This window comes from Ruditapes philippinarum, unplaced genomic scaffold, assembly GCF_026571515.1.
Source record: "Ruditapes philippinarum isolate M1 unplaced genomic scaffold, ASM2657151v2 ctg3581_1_1_1_1, whole genome shotgun sequence".
NCBI lineage: Eukaryota > Metazoa > Mollusca > Bivalvia > Venerida > Veneridae > Ruditapes > Ruditapes philippinarum.
This window is the reverse complement of record NW_026851515.1, coordinates 63,918-88,922: the sequence shown is the minus strand read 5'-3', so window position 1 is coordinate 88,922 and position 25,005 is coordinate 63,918. Positions and strand designations below refer to the sequence as shown.

Here is a 25,005-nt window from a genome sequence, read left to right as displayed (position 1 = left end):
GTGATCATTAGTTATGTGTATATAATTAGTTACAAATTAATTATCATTTAATGATTAACCTGTCCGTGCTCTGTCTTTGCCCTGTCCTGTTTTTGTTTGGGGTCCCCCTGGGCTCCTTGCCATTGGTTCTTGTTGCTGGGTCATGTGGGGGTTGCCTTCATTGAACGCCGCCTTTCCTTGTTGATCTCGTTTATCATATTTTATGCTCACAACCGTGTTGTTTGTGCGCTGTGGCGGCTGTAAAAAGTCTCCCCGTACATGCAATCAATGTTGTTATATTTTCATCCTCAAGGGATTGTTCGGCGTTCAGTGTCGGTGTCCCCCTCCATGTCCAGCCTTCATAGACTAATGGTTTATATTATTTCCACTTTATTTTATTTTTTATACCCAAATTTTTCTTTAATCTTACCATTTTGCAGGTTCTGTGTACAATGCTGGCACTAATATTCTAGTCTCATTACTTTAATATTGGTGCCCCACTGGACACAGAATCATTTTATTACTACATATAATTATGAATACATTGAATAGAAACAATACACACTTTCTTTCACCTCTTCGGGTACATTCTACGTCTACTAATTCTTTACAGATTAGAAATTACAGTACACCTAGACGAACACCATCCGTCGTTCTTTCGCCTTTAAACTTTTCATCTGTTAATTCATTTTATATTCCACGATCCACTAACTCTAATATTTTAATAATTCTTTACGCATTAGGCTTTCTCCTATAAAACATACCATTCTTAAGAAATATAATATCACACATACTAATTATCCTCATAGTGCTAGAGTGTATCCTTCTATTAATAAGTGTTAAATTCTAAGAGGTGCGGATGTTGTAACTTTTTATCGCACAGGTCTACAATAACCTCTAATGTAAATGGAGAACTTTTAATATTATTTTAAATACAGGATATTGACTGAAAGGCAACTCATTTTGTTTATGTTTTAACTTGAAACACCCCTGGGTGTGGCATACAGTATGTTGGTCAGACAGGACGTTCTCTTAAAATTCGATTCCGTGAACATTTTATAAAATGAGAAATCGCACAAAATTTACAACTTTTCTATATCAACATTTTCGTAAAGATGGTCATTCATTTAAAAATGTTTCAATTCAACCAGTGGAACAAATTAATTTATGATTCTGATGCTTCTGCTAGTTTTAAAGTTAAAGTTAGACACTTAGCAGAATTAAAATGGATCAAGAACTTACAAACGCCTTTCCCACTTGGCCTAAATGACAATATTTTTCAACAAGGTAACATCTCTAAAGATCCAAACATTGATATATTTTCTATTCTGAATATTCGTAAACGTAAATCCCGATCTCACGGAGTACGTAGAAATGGCAACATCAAACGTAAATCTAAAATTACCCTGTCTGTCACCGACTTAAATATTATCTTAAAAAACTCTGGTAAACATGCAATGTTATCACGTCTTACTTCCCTTTCATTATCATCTCTGAAAATCTTAGACGCGGAAGCAGATAATATAGTTATTCAAACAGATCCTTTATATACAGCAGCTTATCTTATTCAAAGTTATACTCAGCATATATTTTCTATTCTGAATATTCGTAAACGTAAATCCCGATCTCACGGAGTACGTAGAAATGGCAACATCAAACGTTAATCTAAAATTACCCTGTCTGTCACCGACTTAAATATTATCTTAAAAAAACTCTGGTAAACATGCAATGTTATCACGTCTTACTTCCCTTTCATTATCATCCCTAAAATCTTAGACGCGGAGGCAGATAATATAGTTATTCAAAACAGATCCTTATATACAGCAGCTTATCTTATTCAAAGTTATACTCAGCACGTTCTTAAGACCTCATATCGACAACACTTCTGACCACAACAGGCATTTCCTAAAAGTAACGTTTCTTAATAAAGGTATCGATTTCATCGATTTACCAAGTATTTTTCGTGATAAACGTGTCACTAATTCAGTTCCTTTATACTTCAAAAACTCCGAGATACCAATTATTTGCTATAAATATAAGAAAAATTCTGGAAACAAAGTGATCCCTCGGAAGCATTAATCACAACAAAATAACATAAGAATTGCAGACTCGGTTTGATTGAGTCTGTTCATGAGAGATAATGAATAAGTGCAACATCCCTCACGCCCCCTAGCACCGGCTTGAGCGGTACTCAATTCTCAACACTTTATAGTGTTGGCATCAACCTGTTAGAAAATCATATTTAAATTACAACAAGTGTTTCTGACTTAAATATTCAGTCTAGAATAGCTCCAAGACAACTTGAGAACGCAATACTTCTAAATTCTGTAATTCAGATTTTGGCCATATAATCACTTGGTAATTTTGATATAATTGCAGACAAAAGAATTCGTAACTACTATTCTTGAAAGGAACCTAAATACAGAATTCCTTCTGAGATTGATTTTAATGCTTGTCGTGGTCAGATTGCTGAAATCTATAGAGGATTTTTCGGTCAAATGGTGTCGCCGTGAAAATGCGGATAGTAATGCTCTAGTTACATGGAAACGTAACATCTTTAAAAATTATTGATTCACGTATTAATTTTTATCGTGGAAAATAAACATCTTTTGCCACCTAAACCAAGACTTACTTTAAGACATCTGAAAAAAGAATGATTCTAGCTTTTCATTCAAAATTTGTTTTGGTGCCAGCGGCAAAGGCGGCTAATAATATTATAATTGTTTGACGAATCCATTACATTAAGCGTTTTGCATAAGGAACTAAATAGCACTAATGCGTATTCTAAAACCTCTGCCTCCGAAAAAAGACATTGTAAACAATCATATTACTAATATTTCCAATCTTAAAAGTCCAAATTAATGAAAAGAAGAACTCAAACTTCCTATATGTATTGGATTCCTAAATTACATAAAAAAACCTTACAAAGCCAGATTTATTGCTAATTCTACATCTTGCACTACAAGTAAACTTTCTATTTTATTGACGTCTTGTTTGACTGCCATTAAAACACATGTAATTAGATATTGTGATAAAGTCTATGAAAACACAGGCAAACATCTCTTTTGTGCAATTAAAAATTCTGGTGAAATCTTGGATAAATTCAAAATTAAGAACTTTCAAGCTTCAACTGTCAGTACATACGATTTTTCTACACTTTATACAACTTTGCCACATAAAATAATCAATGATAAACTAATTTCCCTAATTCAGAAAACTTTTGCACGGGAAAAAGTTACCTTTCTAGCATGTAAAGTTCTAACAAAGCTTTTTTTACTAACGGTATTGTAAAACATTATACTATGTGGACCTTGTGGACGAAGTTTGTAGAGCACTCTCTTTTCTTTTAGGACAACATTTATGTCAGGTTTGGTAATACCCTATTTAAACAGATCATAGGAATTCCTATGGGTACTAATTGCTGCACCCCTGGTCGCCGATTTGTTTTTGTACTGCTATGAAAGAGACTTTATGTTGAGTCTCTCTGAAGATAAACAACAAGATGTTATAATCGCATTTAATAATTCTTCCAGATACCTTGATGATATTTTTAATTTAGATAATCCTTATTTTGATCAAAGGTGTCTGACATTTATCCGCATGAACTACAACTTAATAAAACGAACTCTTCAAATTTTAGTACATCATTTTTGGATCTTCATATTACTATCAACAACAATTCTATTCACACGAAAATCTATGATAAAAGAGATGACTTTGACTTTTGTATAGTTAATTATCCACATTTAGATGGAGACGTACCCCATGCAACATCTTACGGGGTCCCCTTCCCCTTTGTGGGCCTATTTTTATTTTCTTTGAATTCCTAATCAGTTACAAATTAATTATCATTTAATGATTAACCTGTCCGTGCTCTGTCTTTGCCCTGTCCTGTTTTTGTTTGGGGTCCCCCTGGGCTCCTTGCCATTGGTTCTTGTTGCTGGGTCATGTGGGGGTTGCGTTCATTGAACGCCGCCTTTCCTTGTTGATCTTGTTTATCATATTTTATGTTTCCCAGTTAATTAGATTCGCTAGAGCTTGTAGCAACGTAAAGGATTTCAACGAGCGGAATATTTTTATTACCAGCAAGCTTCTAAAACAGGGCTACCGCTATCATAAATTACGGAAATATTTTACTAAATTTTACAATCGTAACTTTGATTTAATTTCCAAATTCAATAGTGATTTAAAAACTCTTCTGCGACAAGGGATTAGCCAGCCTGGTTTTTATGGCGATGTGATTTACAAACTTCTTAAGATTTTGGGTCATGGTAATTTTTCTGCTGTTTTTACTAAAATCATTAAACGTTTTATTAAAAGAGGTTATGACCCTACTATTTTAAGACATACTGCATGTTTAGTGTTCAACCCTTTTACAGTTGGACACTACGCTTTCCTCTTTTGATTGCATCTGACGGACCAAGTGGGAGACTCTATGATGGATAGTTCGTAAAGCCCTTTGGGACTGAATTGTCTTAATGTTTGTCTTCTGCCTTGCTTCGTCGGGCCCTTGTAGGTGATTTTCTTGTTGCTCTGTCTTCCTTTAGGACATTGAGTACTTTTGTTATGGTCATTGGGTTTACTTTTATATGTTTCTACATGATCATTTTAGTGTTTTACTTATTTAACCTTTTGTAACCATGACAACTGTTAGAATTTCACTTGGCGGGGATTCATTTTATTTACACTGTCTCGTTTATAGGAACATGGTGGGGCTAAGAGCGAGGTTTGGTGCACCATTAACCGGTTTAAAACTCCCCAGCAGTCATTATTATGCTGCTGACCGTTCCAAGCGGCGCCCCACTGTGTTCCTCAGATGTATGTCTTATGTTGTCTCATACTGTTTTGGTGACACTTTTGCTTGTGTCCCTTGTTGTTTTCTCGTCTACGGTAAGTATCTCTTCCCCATTGCCTCTAGTTTTTATTTCTTTGATTACTCCCCACCCCCTCCCCCGGTCTCCTGTCCCTTCCCCTTTGTGGCCTATTTTTATTTTTCTTTGAATTCCTAATCAGTTACAAATTAATTATCATTTAATGATTAACCTGTCCGTGCTCTGTCTTTGCCCTGTCCTGTTTTTGTTTGGGGTCCCCCTGGGCTCCTTGCCATTGGTTCTTGTTGCTGGGTCATGTGGGGGTTGCGTTCATTGAACGCCGCCTTTCCTTGTTGATCTTGTTTATCATATTCAATGCATGTAAAATCATATTGTACATTATGTTTTGTGTATTTTCCGGAATGAAATATGTTTAAACTGATGTACTTTGCAGATGTGTTTACGGCGATTTTCATGGAACCATAAATGTGACACGTAAATGAAAAGTGGCGTATTATCCCAAATTAAAAACAAAAACTAGAACTGCCACTGTTATAGTGTGAATAACCCCGCACACCACTTTGTCAGAATCAACTGTGGCCATTTAGAGCTCAAGGACAACCTCCCTGCCAAATCTGAGGTTGCTTAGCCAGTGCATTGCTAAGTTATGTATACTATATGCTTCAAATGTGAAAATGTCAAATCAATTCACTGTGGACAGACATTCTTAAGCATTTGAGCAGACAAGGTTATTGTAGTAAAATCCCTGTGACCTTGACTTTTGACATAGTCACCTTAAAATCAAAAGGGGTCATCTACTAGGTATAAATAACCTCAATACTAAATATGAAGACTGTTGAAGCATTGTTAAGCAATTGAGCAGACAAGCTTTTTTTAGTTAAGGCCCCTGTGACCTTGACCGTTGACCCAATGACTTTAAAATCAATAGGGGTCCCCTAATGGTCATGATCAACCTTCATGCCAAATATGAAGACAGTGAGTCAAAACTTTCTTAAGTTATTGGGCAGACAAACTTTTTGAAGCAAAGTCTCTTTGACTTTGACCTGGTGACCTTAATCAAAAGGGATCATCTACTTATCATGACCAATCTAAATACCAAATAAAAAGACTGTGGGTCAAAGGAATCTTTAAGTTATTGGACGTACAAACTTTTTGATGTCAAGGCCCCTGTGACATTGACCTTTGACCCAGTGACCTCTTAATCAATAGGAATCATCTACTTACCATGACCAATCTTAATACCAAACATCATGACTGTGGGTCAAAGGACTCTTAAGTTATTGGGCGGACAAGGTTTTAGAAGTCAAGGCCCCTGTGACCTTGACCCAGTGACCTCAAAATCAATCGGGGAACATTTACTAATCATGACCAATGTAAATACCAAACAACAAGACTGTGGGTCAAAATCTATAGGGATCATCTACTATTCATGACCAATGTAAAATACCAAAGAATATTGAGTTATTGGGCGGACAATGAAAACCCGACGGACGGCCGGAAAGGGCGACGGCGGACGGACAAGCTGATTCCAGTTTACCCCCTTACAACTTCGTTGTGCGGGGGTAAAATTCTGTGTGCCCTATATGGCAGAAGAAGTTGCGAAACAATGGGCGGAAATGTTTAACATGAAAATCAATATTGATGTATACATACATGAAACAAAAGTTAAGCCAAAATAATTAATACATATGTCTGTAGTGCTGCCAAATATTTAAATGATTTGGCATAAATCGTGCAATCATGTAGATGACTACAAATAATGAGATGGAGTCACGAAACGTCAGAATTGATATTAATATCAATCCAGATGTATAACTTGAGTCAAAATGTCGTATTTGCAATGTTTAGGTGTAGATAACCATTTTTATGCATATTGATCATACTTTCAATCAACTTCCAGCCAGAACGACTTCACTTTTTTTATTCAAACACTTTCGAGGAAGATCTCGGGTTTCGATTTTCTTAATTTCTCTCTGCAGGTTAAAATGGACCATCAAGTATATTTTACCCAATTTGTTTTATGCTCTCTTATTGTTATAAATGAATATTTCAAAATTATATGTAACGTTTTAAGAAAAAAAGGACATAATTAAGTAAATATATTTTTTTTGTAAGTATATCATTAAATGTGAAGTTATATACCTATGTCGCACACTAAGATTTTTTTCTCATGTATACATTTGTTCAAAAGCATTGCAATAATGACAGTACTTCTTGTCTGTTTGCATATGAACTTTGTATATTGCAAAACTGTTTGAGAGCAGACAATATAAATGAAAATAAGTAATTGGATATTCATTATGATTTTATTTGATACTGTTATGGTATCATAAACATTTTAGGTAGTTCTTTAGTTTTAGTTTTTCTCTTAAATAAAAAAAACAACTAGGCAAAAAATACTGTTTCCTGACTCTTTTTATTTTACTTTTAAATACAAATTGCGATGTTTAAACGTGTGGTTGCAACGCAAGATGTAAAGATTTATTAATAAAAATTATTTGGAAAAAAAGGTGATCTCTCGGATGATTTAAAAACATCAAAATTACATGAAAATTTTAGACTTGGCTTGATTGAGTCTGTGTATGAGGGATAATGAATAGGTGCAACATCCTTCAGGTCCCCTAGCACCGGCTTGAGCGGTACTCCATACTCAAAACTTAATAGTGCTGGCATAAATGATCCCGAAGGACCAGAAAAAAATAACAACACTTAAGTGAAGTTGCCACACGGCACTTGACACCTGCTGTTGTGGAATATAAAAATCTGGAAACAAAGTAATCCCTCGAAAGCATTAATCGCAAAAAAATACATTAAAATTGCAAACTCGGTTTGATTGAGTCTATGCATGACACTAATTGTCAAATGCAATAGAAGAAAAATGGGATCAAAACTGACAATGAGCAATTTTTTAGAAAATTATAACAGTGCACCAAAATAAAAAAAGCTTTAGCGAAGTAAAACTTAATGCATATCCGGGGCATATTGGGCATGTCAGATGGCCTGGGTATTTTCATTCAACATAGTTATGTTAGTCTAAGCCAAGCAGTTAAAATGACATCAGATTTAATGCTATAAATATTTTCAATTTAATCCATTACCAATTTCTAGCTTACGAAACGTTTGTGGTTCTACTCGGGTGCCCGTTCGTGCCTGAATAATGCACGGAAGGGCACCTGAGGTCTTCCTCCACCAGTAAAGCTGGAACGTCGCCAAAGGACCTATACTGTGTCGGTGTGACGTAAAACCCAAACAAACAAACAAAACCAATTTACCTTCAATAAAATTATCAACATCTTTTCAGAAATTCTCAATGTAAGCACACATTTTGTCAAATAAACACAGCTTTTTAATACATGAAAATCCTTCCGTTCAATAAACGACCACAATGGTGACGTAAAAAATAATGAATCCACTCTAATGCCTTGACACCAGCAAGAGAAAAAAAATCAAGATTAACATCATGTATATATCATGTATATCTACCGAAAACGAAAAACTGATAGAAGTTATCTGTTTGAGGCATCAAAGTCAATGTATTCTTTCATTTGTTCATGCATAAAATACACATGAATATTTGCATTTTCAAAGAGAATGTTGACATAATATTTCCATGGTACCGTTGTTTCGTCACACTTTCAATTAAGTGGTGTAAGTGGCAAATATCCATAAACACCACTCTTGGCATCCCCGTCGCAAGATAAAGCTTTACTGGCAGTGCGGGTCAATCTCACTGTTCCAGATACATGTAATTTAAAAGAAGAATCATAGATTGGCACTTCCTTATCAAAATGACAAGTTTCAATAATTTTTAAACGTTTGATCGCTGTTTTTCAATATGACTGTGCAAGAGATGCAATCCACAGAAAAATTATCAAGTGGTGTTAAGAATTTTAGCTCTCCATCATTTAATAAATCCCAGTTTTCTCCCATTCGGTCTTTCAAAATATCTGTTCTATATGATGTAAAAATGTCATCAAATTTAACTTTTGTTGCTGCTCTGTCAGACAAAATAGAACTGAATTTAAAATAATTTATTTTCTTGGATCATCATCACAATTGTGTTCGATTGTTTCAATATCATTAAGAATATTTTCTAATGCTTTCATTGTGTAGTAACAATCTGTCTTATTTCTAGTGGAAAGTATCGCTTGTTTTCTGTTAAATGAAAACCTTTATCTTTTTTGACAGATTTGGATGTTTCGTCTGATAAAGACATATTTTGCTCGTGTGGCAGTACTTCTGCTAAATGTCTTTGTGAGTCGATAAGCCTTTCAATAGTAATGTTACGTATTAACTGATGGAGGACAATTTGGTTTTTATATTGACTAATTTTAAAACTCAGAAATAACACGAAAAATATTGCTACTAGTAACATTCGTACTTAAATGATCAAATACGCACTCTTGTGTTTCAAGTTTTAAACAATTTTGTAATCGTTTGAATTGTTTCAAGTCTTTTCATCATTGGCGAACAATATGATTGGAGGTTATCGTTTTTTTAATTGGTTACTAATTTCCTTTTTTCATAATTTCAATACTATCCTTTAAAAGAATGGGGTTTTTTTCTTTACATTTTCGTATTTTTGGTCCATTCTTTTGTCTTTTTATATATGTTCTTGCTGATCTTAATTTGTTTATAAGTATTTTTCTTTCTAATACTCGATTTGAGAGACCTGTATAGTATTCTTGCATTTTTTGTACTTTTTTAAATTTCTTTCTATCACTTTGTGCCTGTCTCAACTTTGTAGCCAGTTATTTTTTTAAGGTTATGATTTTCTTTTTGCAATTCAGCATTTTCTTAATTATAATATTTACCATTATCTTTTGACAGTCCAATTATGACATTATTGGCAATTTAAAAGTCTTCTGTCCAAATTTATTTAATTCTTATTCAATACAATTTTGCTTTATCTGTTGTCTCTTTGGGAAATCAAATTTTTGGCTTCAAAACATTTCAAATTCTCAGCATGGAAATGTTTGTTTTTGGATTTTTGCAAGTTCTTATATTGATATTGGCTTATTATCTTCTCTATAAAATGCTTTCCCCATGCAAAAAACAAACAAACAACAAACATTAACAAACATAATCAATACATAAAGGGCATCAACTATTCTGAAGTTAAGAATTTGCTTTTATAGTATGAATTATAATATCCATTTTCTTGTAGCGAAAAATAAAACATTATAAATAAATTAAATGTATCATTTCTTACAGTCTGCAATGTAGTTCTTTGAATATATCTCAGTCATTGCTCCACAAGATGAACAATAACAAGCTGTAACCAAGTCTTGTCTCCTCTCAATTTCATAACTTATGAAATAAAAATATAAAAGATAAATTATTTTTATAATGATTTATCATAGTATATGGTATTATATTGTGTCATTGAACCATCATTATCTTATATTGACATACATAATGTTATACAATTGAAATTTATAGAATTTTTTTTACTTGTTGTCAAAGTTGGCTCTAAGAATCTAATGAGGCCAGGTATTTTGGATACATGAAGAATTCTATTTAACGAGTTAAACCTCTTGTGTCATTGAAACTACAAATATTCTCATCCCGACTGTATCTTTACAACTGTAAAATACAAAAGAATAATTTTATCAAGAACATGTAAATATATTTTCTTTTTCGGCTAAATTCCCGTTTTTACTTCATTTATATAATTAAAGTGAATTAAGTAATGGATTATTACATCCTATTTAAGTGTTTTGGTCAAAGAAACTTTTACGAAGAAACAATGAGCTTTAAGTTGTTTAATTTCTGCATTTGTTTTGAGGTTCAAATAGTTTAGCTTTTAGAACTTTCTGACATAATTGAAATAATTGTAATTAATTATTTTTGTGATACAAAATAACAATGGCATAAAAAGAAAAAAATGTAAGTATTTGTTAATACATTACATAATAATTGATTTCAGTATCATAATCTGAAGGTGGCTGTGTAGATATGTCACTGTTTATTTGATCGTCTGATTGTGACTGTGTAGATATGTCACTGTTTATATCACTGTCTGATGGTGACTGTGTAGTTATGTCACTGTTTATTTGATAGTCTGATGGTAGCTGGGTTGATATGTCACTGTTTATTTGATCGTCTGATGGTGGCTGGGTAAATATGTCACTGTTTATTTGATCGTCTGACGGTGGCTGAGTAGATATGTCACTGTTTATTTCATTGTCTGATGATGGTTGCGTAGATATATCACTGTATATTGCATTGTCTGATTGTGGCTGGGTAGATATGTCTCTGTTTATTTCATTGTCTGATGATGGCTGTGTAAATATGACACTGTTTATTGCATTGTCTGATTGTGGCTGGGTAGATATGTCTCTGTTTATTTCATTGTCTGAGGATGGCTGTGTAGATATGTCACTGTTTATTGCATTGTCTGATTGTGGCTGGGTAGATATGTCTCCGTTTATTTTATTGTTTGACGATAAATGATTAGATATGCCACTGTTTATTTCATTGTCTGATGGTAGTTCTGTTTATTTCATTTATTTATTGTGGCTAGGTAGATATGTCACTGTTTATTTCACTGTCTGATGGTGGCTGGAAAGATGTTTCACTGTTTGTTTCATTGTCCGATGGTGGTTGGGTAGACAGTGTTCTATTAAAGCAGCGATTTAATTATAAATATATTGTGAAATAAAACCACTTTTATAATACTTAATATAACAGTAAGCAAAGACTTTGTACAGGGAAGTCATACAAAAAATATTGCTTATTTCTTTGTTGACTTCCATTTTCAATTACATCACCAAGACAATAAGTTGTTGCTTTTTTGGAATACTAGTACCTCTTCGATTGCATTTTAGTTACATTAAGAGTCCAACTAAAAATGCCCCGGATATTTCAATGATGGGTATATAAATATATGTTTTTTTAATTGTTTTTTTTTATTTCCCTTTCCTCGTAAATATATTGTCTGTAGCGAAGGCCTGTGCCTGCGACTTTGCCTACACATATTCGTTGTCATCGTCCATTTGTTGGTTGAGGGCATCTCCCTTACAGTTACAGAGTTGTGACAAGTATTTTTTTAAGTAATGGGAAGTGTAAAGATAAACATTATGAAACATACCATATTTACATAGCTTTTAGATAACGACTGAGATGTATTTATTGATGTGTCAGTGTCACTATCAGATGAAATAACAATTACATCAATTGTTTCTGAATCACTATCCAAAATAATTAAAAATATTTCAAATTTGTTCATCTGAAGTTTAGTAAAATATTATTTCAAACTGTCTTAAATATTTTTCTTACTTTAGAACATAATTGAAAGTGGGAGTGGCTACATACTGAAGAAACTATATGGAAATATGATAAAAATAGTGTCATGTCATTACACATGTACTGAATGAATATCATATAAAAAAATCCAAAAATCCGATAGCTTGTGTTAATCTTCTGTGTCTACGCGTTCCAGCTATTTAAATCTCGCACGGTTACGTTCCTCCAAAAGGGCGGGTCACCAAAGAAACATAACTCTTGAAAATCCTACGATCAAAGTTCGGCAACGTTCGACATTTGCTTGAAATCCATTTTTCAATATTCATTTTTTTTTCTGAAAAAACTCATCAAACCGGTTAATAAAAAGTGAATAAAAATATTTTTTCTTCCTGTTGTTAGTGGTTTAAGAAAAAAATTCTGTTTAGCATCTGAACTGTGAAGGCATTGCTTAAAATTACATTTTTTAAGTATTAACGGAATTTGTAATTCTGTTCCGAAACCGTTTGTTTTCATTCTTTTTAAGTTTATACCGTACTAAAATTGTCGTTTGTACGAAGTACATGACACTGAAGATAACTTAAAGCTATTTATAAAAAATATTTATCCTTTTTCTGCATAATTGTATTGTTTTATACTTAAAAAAGTAAGGTTTTCAATAATGAGCAATTCATTTAAGGTATATACGACATGGCGCCATATTATTTGATAATCCGTTGTTATCGTTAATTCCGAGTTGTAATTCATTCAACTTTAATACCTGTCCTTGTCCTGCATCAGTAATTTATCGAAATATCCACTTATGATGGCATAATGACCGTGTATTATCACTTCCCTCTATTAATCAAGTCGTCTCTTGCTCTACGCAGTTTACGCATGCGCTAATCTGGACTTCTGTTGTTAGGCAAATTTCATATCGTAAAAGGGTCTTTATGCGGCATGCATTTATTTTGAGCTTGTTAATTGTGTGTGATTATTGTTGCTTAATAAGCAAGTACGAGTTTCTCTTCACCAATTCCATTGTATAGTTAGATATATTTGAAGTATTTTAGGCATATCTTGTTATCTGAACAGAATTTTACGTCAAAGTAGAATCCCTCAAGAACGCCAAAGTCAAAGGTGAAAATTTATATTCTAAATTATGATCACCCCAAATCATGAACTTTGATGAAAAAAATTGAACAAAATATAAAACAAATGATGAAAGATCATTTTTTCAACATGATTTATCCTTTGTTTGCTACATGCTTACAAAGTCGAGGCTAACGCACTATTTTCGTGAATGATGCAATCAAAATATCGAATTGAATATAGATTTGTTTGTTTGGTTGTTTCATTTTATGCCTTTCCCAAACAGTATTTTAGTCATATAGGCGGGTAGTTTCCTAACAATCGTTCCTGGAGAGTTACACCAGTACTAGACTACCTTCCTCCGTGCTAAACTACCAAAGCATCTCCCGGGGATCAAACCCACGCCAGAGAGGTAACTGGATTAGAAGTCATCGAGTCTAGACGTAGACATTCTAATGCACAGTAAAAATACAGGACCTAAAATCTAGATATATAACTGTTTCATTTTCTCATAGCTGATACTGATCCTGTTATCGCTGACATATATGTGATTGTTCACCGACATTGTAAGACCTTCTTGATAACAATTCATTAAGCGTAGTGTGTGAGCTTAGTATTGAGCCACATTTGTACATGTATTCAGGTCATGTCATTTCTTTATAAAACGGTCATATAAAAGTGAATTGCAAATAAAGAAGATTTTTTCAATAAACTGAAGTGTTTACGGTTTTCTATCTTTTTTCGGACGAAGACCGTCTGAGAACAGTTTGTTTTCCTGTAACATATACAAGGACGAACTGAAAATAGGTAGGATTTATATTGGTCATTTAAAATAAAAATTTCAAACGGAAATCAGGGAATTTCATTGGACATTCTAAAATTATCAAAACAATATAAAGGATCTTTCTGAAACGTATGCACTAAAATAACTAAAGGAGTTTCGGAAACAAAGTTCCTAGTGACATGAGACATATGAACCGTGCTTTCTCCCATGAAACATTTTACATCAGTTAACACTGCTTTACAATTTCATTAATAACTAATGAACAGCTTTTTAGTATAAGAATTGACCATGATAAAGATGACATTTTATAGGTTTTGTGTAAAATAACGAGACCAGCAATAACGCTCACGATCATGGACACGCATTTGCATGAACATTTCGAAAAACACCGAGTTCTTCTGGCACTCTCCGTAGATTATGTTCAGTGTTGAATGATATGATATTAAAATATATGTGTTCAGTTGATTTGAATATCATGATTCTTGTACATGCATCTTTACATATTAATGAAGCACATATTGTGTTCGTAATGAATAAGGCAGTGTAATGTGCAATTATCATAACAAGACAGTTTCATTGTTACAGAATCTCCTAGATCTTATCATAAAATGCTATGTCGACTGCAATAAAAGTAATTTTCAAAAAAATTTAAACAAATGAAGGTTGCTTGGAATCTTAAGGATTTTTTCGGTATTTCCCCAAAAGTTCAAGGATACTAGATTAATAATGTTTGAAATATATAAGGAAAGAATAACCATTTGCACAAGTAATTACTGTTTTTATTAAACAATTACTAAACTAACATTTCAGTATGTATAAGATACTTTGAAACACCAGTTGCAAGTAAAATAATATTTTCTTCGGCGAGTATCTTTTTAAAGATACTTCTTGTTTCATTTTAAATTGAATTATTCCTGTTATGAAATTTGGTAAAATACGGGTTATGGGTGAACACTGGAAAAATAAAATTGTCTTGTTTTACAACACCACCCTTATAATACTGTGGTCTCGTACGATTCCATACGATTTATATACGATTTTGGCACGGTCAGGCTCACTCGTGGAGTGTTCTTCAAATACGGTCGTATATACGGTCTCACACGGTCTCTTACGGTCTTGTACGGTCGTTTATACGATCTTACACGGACATTACATCCGTACCAGTTTTTTAAAAGTTTTAAAAATCATACACGGCTTACACGGATACACTCGAATGGCCCGAGTGTAACTCGGTTAAACTCACGGTTAGTTCGGTTGTATGTACGGTTTACACGGGTGGCCAACCGTATAAGCCGTGTGTCCTGTGTGAGATGGGCTTAACACTGCTTTACAATTTCATTAATAACTAATGAACAGCTTTTTAGTATAAGAATTGACCATGATAAAGATGACATTTTATAGGTTTTGTGTAAAATAACGAGACCAGCAATAACGCTCACGATCATGGACACGCATTTGCATGAACATTTCGAAAAACACCGAGTTCTTCTGGCACTCTCCGTAGATTATGTTCAGTGTTGAATGATATGATATTAAAATATATGTGTTCAGTTGATTTGAATATCATGATTCTTGTACATGCATCTTTACATATTAATGAAGCACATATTGTGTTCGTAATGAATAAGGCAGTGTAATGTGCAATTATCATAACAAGACAGTTTCATTGTTACAGAATCTCCTAGATCTTATCATAAAATGCTATGTCGACTGCAATAAAAGTAATTTTCAAAAAAATTTAAACAAATGAAGGTTGCTTGGAATCTTAAGGATTTTTCGGTATTTCCCCAAAAGTTCAAGGATACTAGATTAATAATGTTTGAAATATATAAGGAAAGAATAACCATTTGCACAAGTAATTACTGTTTTTATTAAACAATTACTAAACTAACATTTCAGTATGTATAAGATACTTTGAAACACCAGTTACAAGTAAAATAATATTTTCTTCGGCGAGTATCTTTTTAAAGATACTTCTTGTTTCATTTTAAATTGAATTATTCCTGTTATGAAATTTGGTAAAATACGGGTTATGGGTGAACACTGGAAAAATAAAATTGTCTTGTTTTACAACACCACCCTTATAATACTGTGGTATAAACCATGTAGATTCGAAAATACTTTAAGAACATTTGCTTCAAATTTAAAGTAATCTTAGAATATGACAACAGAAACCTTTTAAGTGAAACTTATTGTGGGTCATCTTATCCTAACTTATTTTGATTTATCTGCCTCTAACATTCGAATTATTTCCCTATATGAAGTCTTTTCAGTCAAGTTCTAAAGTAGCCTAACAAATCTGATTTCTTCTTTTAATTGGTTGTAAGGCATTGTATAGAACATTTGATACCTTTTTCATTTGCAAGAAAGAAATAATATTTAAAAAAAATCTCAATGAAAAGGTGCAAACGTATAAGTCAATAAGTAAAAGATGTAAACCTATCACTTGTTGCTTTTATTAATTTCTTTCAAAAGTGCTCATTTTTTTATGAACAATAGAAGAAATAAGGCTCTGCATACCTTATTTCCAAATAATTTGACCTTGAAGTAAGGTAAAAATACTAAACCTCGTGTTCCTCATGGACTATCTACATATAGTCTCTGAACATATTTCCATAACTATATTCTAAAATCATGTGCATGTAGAAGATGTTCTGTGAAATCGTTTTAATTCTGACTAATATGTGTCTTAACGATAGTATAAATGACAATGACGGAAACAAGAGCAGGGTATTAGTTCCCTTTTTATCACGATGAACTGGAAATGATGCTTAATCTTCCTTGCAAGGAATCATTGATGATGAAGACGGCTTTGCATTTTGATTAAAAGCAGACTGATTGATGAACGCAATCAACTCGCTATCTGAATAGGGATAGAGTCTAGCCAGTATTAGGCTTATGAGATAACCATACTTTATGATAGCCGTAACGGGATTCTATTATGACGAGAAGAAAAGAACCTATTTTCATTTATTCGATAAGTAAGTCAAATCCTTCCAGTCTAACGATTGTGAAAAAAATATATAGCTATTATTGTTTGCACCTCTCTCGAGTCTACCAAGACAAGTCACAAGTGCGTGAAACGTGCATTGGTCTATTGCGGAAGATTTGTAAAATAATGAAAAATTTCTCTGTTAGTATTTAGGATAAGACAAAATGGCAAACTGCGAAAGAAGTATTTGCAAGTGTGATGGTATATTTCATATATTTATTTATATAGCGGATTATAAAATGTTCTAGATTAAAATATTATGATTTATTATATAAATGTTCGATATCAATTAGATTTATATCGACATATTTTGTTTAAGCAACAATCCATAAGAATAACCAAGTTATATATTTCTTTTGTTTATCAGTATTTGAAAAAAATAATGGAAAATGTGCCCATTGTAGACCTATCTACTTTAACATAGTAGAAACCAAAAAAAGCTTAGATTCACTATGACTCCCTTCTTTTTTTTACGAAAAACTGTAACACTGTCATGCAGTTTGGCCGTGTGTAATGGTGCATATTACCCACATGCAGAGATTTTCTATGAGAACCTCTACGAAAGTACAGTTTTTTGCAAAAAAAAACTCTTTTTTTCAACAACTCAAAAAGCATTGATAACAGTATTTATTCAAACAAATTCCTTCAGCTTAAGGAAGGTCGCTTATTTAGCCAGAAATCTGAATAACTATGACATCGGGTCAATGATTGCTACAAATAATGAGCTAGCATCATGAAATGTCACATATGATTTTCATACCAGTCAAACAGAATCAATATAATCAAAAGTCAAAAGTTCAACTCAACATATATTCACATAATTCAGACTTTGTGTTGTGTTTTAAGTTAAAATATTTGCTGTTTGTCTCTTTTTTCTCTATTATAATGAGTGGCGATTGGCATGAATGTATGTTTTCATTACGTCTAATATCAAGGCGATTTCTTAGCATATTTTTCAGTGCATATTTTTAAACCTTTGTATTAAAACAGAAATACCTCAAATGTTTAAAACCTAATATGAATAATGTTAACAATTTATAAAAAAAAAGGAATTTTACAGTAAAGCTAATCTTGGAGATGTTTTCATATAAAATATGGTTTGCATACTTAATGTCGTCAATATACATTTATTTTGATGCATAAATAAACTAAATACTTATACATCTGCAACAGCTGTGTTTGTATATCTTGCTTTGAAACATTCTTAATTTGTCTGTTACAACTGTTACACAGTACTGCTCTAAATATTTCAACGATTTATTTACCAAATTGAATATGAAATCGTAAGACGGATGTATAGATGTCTAAATCCACCAAAAACGTAACAGACTATAAGTATGATCATTTTCGTTACACAATGACGTAACTAAATTTAAAATTGTGCCTTGAAATAGAATATAGTTAATCCTCTGTGCAAAACGCCAATCTCAAATCTGGTACAAAATAGCAGTTGTAATTACTTAATTGAAATCATTTGTATGAGCCAAAGTGTGCTGTTGTTTTGTTGTAGTGTTGAAAGGATACATCAAGAAATAATTACAGTACACATCTATGTCAATTATGTCTAACCTGTCTGTACAGATGATGGGCATTAACGTGCCAGACATAAAACAACATTCTTGCGGAAATGTATTTTATATGTTGTACGCATTACTGAAGACAATGCTCACTTTTTAAGTATATTTCTGTCTGCAATTAACACGAATAGTACATTTTCTTAACCTGTAACAAGTCATTTAGACAGCAAAAGTTGTACTGAAGGTAGCTTTAATTAACAGTTGCTAAACTGCAGACACGATTTGTTATTTTTAGTATATATTCCTTTTAGTTATATTCAAACAAGCAAAATTTGCCTTGTGACATATACACAATATGAAACGTAGGAGAAAAGTATATGGTTCTGTCATAATTTATTATATAGTTACAGCAGACACAGCTTCTTGGCTGAGCTAATTTAAAGTGACATTATGCTCATTCGAGGGTATACAGTGAGTGAACAGGTGAAAGTCAGAAAAAGTTTTTAGATAGCCATGATTCCTTTTAATTCAGTAATTTACTTCATATAAACAATGAATAATCCCCGGATCGAAACGGAATTTCTATAATTATCAATTAGAACTTATCTGAAACGTTTAGTTTATAAAAAGAGTGGGGCAGTCTTTTCATATTTAAGGCAGATTTTAAATTTTATCCTAAACATTTTCCAAAATAAACTGTTGATCAAATACCATTTTAACAGTCAATCTTTTGAAATAAAAAGTCAATTCAGCTCAACTTTACTATGAAAATATGAGCAAAATGTCACTTTAATATTCATATGTGTGTAGTACTTGATACGAATTTCGAAGATAATATCATCTAATTGTTTATGAGATTTTAAATTTTATTTCTTTTCTGATTGCTTATTTTGTGTTCAATGATAAGATGACAAAACTGAACAAAAGTAATCCTAAAATATCTAAATAATCTAATATCTATGTAATTCTTTATTATATGAATACCAATTGTATATTTATTTTGTAACACAGTTTCCATTCTTTACAGTATATTTATATGTACTTTACAGTATATTTATATGTATGTGATCCGGTAGGATATGCGAATAAAGTTAATTCTTAATTCTATGAGATTTTTGACACTAATTAAGATTATCCATTCTCAGTGAAGTTACCGTATAACCAATACCGATTAAAAGAAATGTTGTTGTTTTTTAATAATTATTTGAATTCTTTGTCTAAGTGCTCCTTCTGACGCATAAGTCGGTATTATTTGCATTGCCACTAAGAATGGTTAAGATTCCTGTTATTGTGATAAAGTTATAAATATTCTTCTTCTTTATGTTTATAGATGTAAAGACAAGAACAAAATTATTAACTTTAAGTTATGTTCTAGATTTGGTCCTTACGGTTATGGTTAAAATGATAACTCAATAACAATTCTTGTAAAACAATACTTTGAAAGCTTTCAATCTCATTTCAACAGTTAATTGACCTTAGAGACAACACGCCTGTTGATATTTCTTAATCAACATAATCAACATTAATCATAGAAAGGTTTCAAAATATTTCACTAATGTGATAAAAAAACAACATTTTTTACTAGCTAAAACATGCATAACAGTAATTTAATTTGTCAGAAACCAAACAAGAATATCTAATGACAAATGGACACCCTGAGATTTGATACAGAACTCAGAAAAAAATTAAAACGAGACCTAATTGTTTTATATTTGGATGATCTGAGTGTGAAAATGTTACAGAATCTTATTCCGAAACAAATGCAACATTTCGCCATCAAAATAGTATATTGCCGCCCATAGTAGCTTAAAGCTGATATACAAATGATGCAAGTTCTTGATTCTCGTTTACAAGTCGTATTCGATTATTCAAACATAATGTTCTTTAATAAGTCTGTTTGCATTAAAATTTTACAATTATAAACTCGCACAAACATTCCTGATATCATGCAATTCTCCTCAATAACTATTTATAAAAATATTACCCTTACTTTCCTTGACATTTTATATATATAAATCTAAGTCGAGTATGTATTTATAAGGCCAATAATCAATATTTCCTACCTTTTATAAGAAAAAGGTAAGCCTGCATTTCCGTAAACGAATGACAAAAAACCAACACATGTTTGACAGAAATTAGACCATTTAGATTCATTTTGTTTTTAGATACTTTGTTTGTGCCACTTAAAATCAAATCTTAAAACCTTTCAACTATCATTTTATCATTTATACTATCGTACTAAAAACGTATTAGCCAAAGTGGCAATTTTTGGCTTCCGAATATTTCCTTTTTATATCCAAAATTTGAATGTGGCCCTAACATAGAAACATATCAATTGCATTATACAGGATGTCACGTTATCTAGGTCAAGGACGAATTTGATTATCTTTATGACAAATGAAACGAGTTCCCGTGTGAATTGAAAAAAACTAAAGGACTTGAGTACTCTGAATTATTATCTTTCTTAAACGAAGAAGATCTTGCAACAGATGATAAATTGATTTGTATTGTCAACATGTCAAATCACGTAAAACCCTCTGGACAATTATGTTGTCACATATACTTCTCTTACTGGGGCTGTCAAGTTGAATATATTTGGCAAGAATACATTTTAGTCGTGTTGTCTTAATGGTCTAATGGATTAAAAAGTCTGGGGAATGAAACGCATACATTTCACTCGTATAAAATAGTTTTATGAATCAGACAATCCGTAGAGAAATATATAAATGTAAATAAGTCTGTTCCATTGCAAATATTTTCAACTTTAGACACACAGGAAGAAAAGTAAATAATCAGAAATACATTAAGTTTCGTGCATATAAAGTATTTTTTAAAAATATTTATTCCTATCAGGAAGCATAATAACATTGTGTCTGCTAGCGCGATATACATTTTAAATTACTTGACTTAGCAAATCTTGCATTAAAATGTTGCTTTGCAGTTAATAACATGTCTTAGATTTAAGTTAATGATTTGTTGTTATTGTTGTTGTTGATAATGTTGATTTTTTTTCTCTTCTGTTTAATTATTTTTTAATGAAATTTATTTGTTTTTGTTATTTTGAGTGCTGTTTCTTTAGGAGACCAGCAGCGTTGTCTTGATCGAAAGAGGAATGATATGTAGAGAGACACAGTATCATTATATTGCTCAACGATAATTGAATCAATATCTGAATGTTTGCAAAAAAATATGTTTAAAACAATTAGATATAGATTGTCCTCTGCAATTAAAGAAAGTTCTGGTTTTCATATTAAATTATTATTTAATAAATCTTTGCTTTCCCTCATCTCATTGCATGTACAATCATCACGAACAATTTATCTAAACATATTTTTAATCACTTACGTTGAAAACATATAAGTTGGCATGGCGTTTTAAGATACTTGTATATGAAACATTTAGTACACACATTCTCAATTATTTCATCAAATGTCACGTCTAAAAATGCATTGCATCATGAATTGAAAGGAGTAAAGTATAAGAATATCTTGAAAAATGATTGCTTAAATAATTATTAACGAATTGCCTAAGGAGAGACCGAATACTTAATATCTAGTATTTGATGTGGTTTATTTGCTGACATAATATATACACATGATGAAGCACGCATATACTTTGTTAGTACAACATTAAAACTATTCGCCAGGGACTAATATCTTATTTGCTTTTAATATATAATGACATAGTGATTCCTATAGCAATTACAAAAGATATTATCATGGGAGATTTATGTTTAAAATAGATGAATACTGTTGTCAATGTAATATTCTCTGAAACATTATTATAATGGTATAGTATAATGAACCAATCAATGTATGTTTCAACAACCGTTCTTAGTATTAAAATAAGTAGAGTGAAACATCTAATATAACGCAATATGTCGCAGATTAATATTGTATACTTTTATTCAAAAATCAAATTATTGTGTGGGTATGATCACAAATGGCAATTTTCTTATCTACAGATTATTCGAAAATGTATCATTATCATTAAAATAGATTTAAATGAAATTAATTTACATTGTAAATTTTAATTTGATTTTATTCCACTTTAAAATTATGACGACAATATCGTTGTATAAATAAAATCCAAACCTAAAAGGAACTTAACAGAGTTTCAAAAGCTTAAAAACATGAATTTAAATGTCTAAATGTCTTCTTAAAACAGAAAGATATGCAAACAAAATATATATACATATAAATTGAAAATTATTTGTTTGTGTTATTCTTATCCCAAGTGTAGTGAAATCAGTTGCTGGTTGTTTGTTCCTTATGAGCAATGTAAACAATTGATATAAGGTATGGTTTTGCATTGCACATACATTATATTGATATCATTTTATTTGGTATAAAAGATCATTACCCTTACAAGTTATATGATATTTAATTGTGTTTTTTAAAGTTATATTTAGTTATCCGACGGTGATGTCGTAGTAACATTGTGCACTTGTTTTATCAGCCACTACTGCGTTATTCACGTGCATTTATATAAACTTATTCTTTAAGTCGTCCGACTGTGAATAATTGTACATGCGTTTCTTTCTATGCTTAAGTGTAAGGGTGGGAAATGCCTGCTATAAATTTGGAAATTTTATATGTTATGGGAAGGTGAAATAAAATAAGTTAAGGCTGATTTGTTTAAAAAACAGATTCAATTTGATACTTAGATAAATATTAAAGTTCATTAAGTTACATAGTTGCAATGAATTTTTTAATTAATTATCAAGTACAACTGAAGTTAAATGGATTAATAGTTATTATGTTAAGAAAAAATAGAGTGTATTTAATTGAGATTGATATCCATAGGAATATGTTTTCTATCCAATTGCTTAGATAATTAAATATGATATTGAAACGAGATTCATGGCACCGAACGAGTGTTCAATTCAAAAAAATAATAGATGTTATTTTGCTGTCCAAAAGGGACATCATTTGTTCTGTATTTCCTTGAAAAAAGCAACATTTGAATACTGTACTTAAATGATATTACATTTGAAATTATATTCATAAAAGTTGCAAAGTTCTAAATACTCATTTGATATCTTAATTTAAATAAGAAGGTTCATGGTTCTTAGCATGCGTATGTAAAAACAGTATTCCAGCACGTATTTCTCAGACGAACGTTTGAATATTTGCACATTGAATATTTGCACATTGCGTAAATGTTGTAGGTAAACCACTTACACAATACATTTATCTATGTAATTGTCACTCAAAGAAGCAAACACAGCTTCACCAAATCAGTTTTTTTTTATTATTGATGCAATTAAGTTTGAGACAATAAAAGAGACGCATCAGAATGGAAAAGAATTCTTAGAGTGCAAACCAAATCCATTAAATCATTATCTGATTCCCTTTCAAAAATTCAATTTTTATTAAGTTCCGCTCATTGATGTTTCTAAATTCCAAATTACTCTATTCCCATGACTGTTTAAATGTTGAATTCTGCTTACGCCGATGGGTCATGTAACTTGCATTTTCCAGTATTGTCCTTAAAACAGGCAGAACCTGCAGCTTTTTTCAATTTTGTCGCTTTGGATGTTTTTATCTCTATTTTAATACATGTACACACTTTATTGATAAAGCATAAAAAGCAAAATTGCCCGTAGGAATATTTAATCTGCAGTCTTGTAAATTTATTGTTTTCATTGGCATATTAGATCTTATAATCTATAGAATTAAGAGACAAAAATAAAGTATTTTCCCTAGGAGATTTGCATAATTAAACAGCTGTAGACTACGATCAATATATTTTGCCTGGCATGATATAACCTCTTACAGTGTTTCCACAAATGTTTGCAATGACTAAAATCCTTAAAGATCTTGATTGCTTCAAACGTTTATATATTTAAATTAAGTTGCACTTCAGATTATAATGATTAGCGTTTTAAACGTTCGCATTAATGTAATATTAAATCACATAATATTAAGTGGTACAAACCTCTTTTTAACCATAAACAAGTTGTTTTCTTCCATGCGGGACTGCACATTTGTGTAATTGCATCATTTTATGTTGAAAATGAAATAAAGTATTCATTCAATACAGCATTTCACAAACAATTTATGCATTGCCTAATCCTAGACTTCTCGTGGTCTTTTAAACAACCAATCATTGGCGAGCTTTCATTATTTTTAAAACGATGCAGTTTCTTATTTCAACTCTTGGAAAACCAATACTGAGTAGGTAATTTACACGATTTCGAGAACAAACATAGCGTTGCCAATATAGCTGACAGGTAAAGTGGCAAAACAATTTTGCCCATTAAGAATTGACTCTATAATTACAAATTAATTCGTTAAAAATTACTTCAAACATTTTTGACAAAAATCAACAATTTGTTTAACTTCAACGGATAAAGGTATTTTGATAATTATTCTATTGCCTATTTGTAAAAACCGGGTTGATGTCATTGGTAAAAATAGCTCTATCGGGAAATCCGAATCATAAAGAAGGCGAAACTTATACGGTCCGTGTCAGATCTACATGGAAGAAATAAGTAGAACTTTAGTTAGATTTGACATATCTAGTATTTCGCAGGAATATTAGTTTTAGACATTCTAACGCCTGTCAGATAGATGTCTGTGC

General features: G+C 31.7%; 1 protein-coding gene across 1 annotated transcript; it reads right to left on the bottom strand.

Moving 5' to 3' along the window:
• Nucleotides 1-10,339: 10,339 nt before the first annotated feature.
• LOC132740568 (clumping factor B-like) lies at nucleotides 10,340-11,636 on the bottom strand. Its single transcript, XM_060728870.1, has 3 exons — nucleotides 11,623-11,636; nucleotides 10,719-11,279; nucleotides 10,340-10,397 (listed from the first exon to the last, which is right to left on the bottom strand). The coding sequence occupies exons 1-3, from the start codon at nucleotides 11,634-11,636 to the stop codon at nucleotides 10,340-10,342; spliced, it is 633 nt and encodes a 210-aa protein (XP_060584853.1).
• Nucleotides 11,637-25,005: the final 13,369 nt, after the last annotated feature.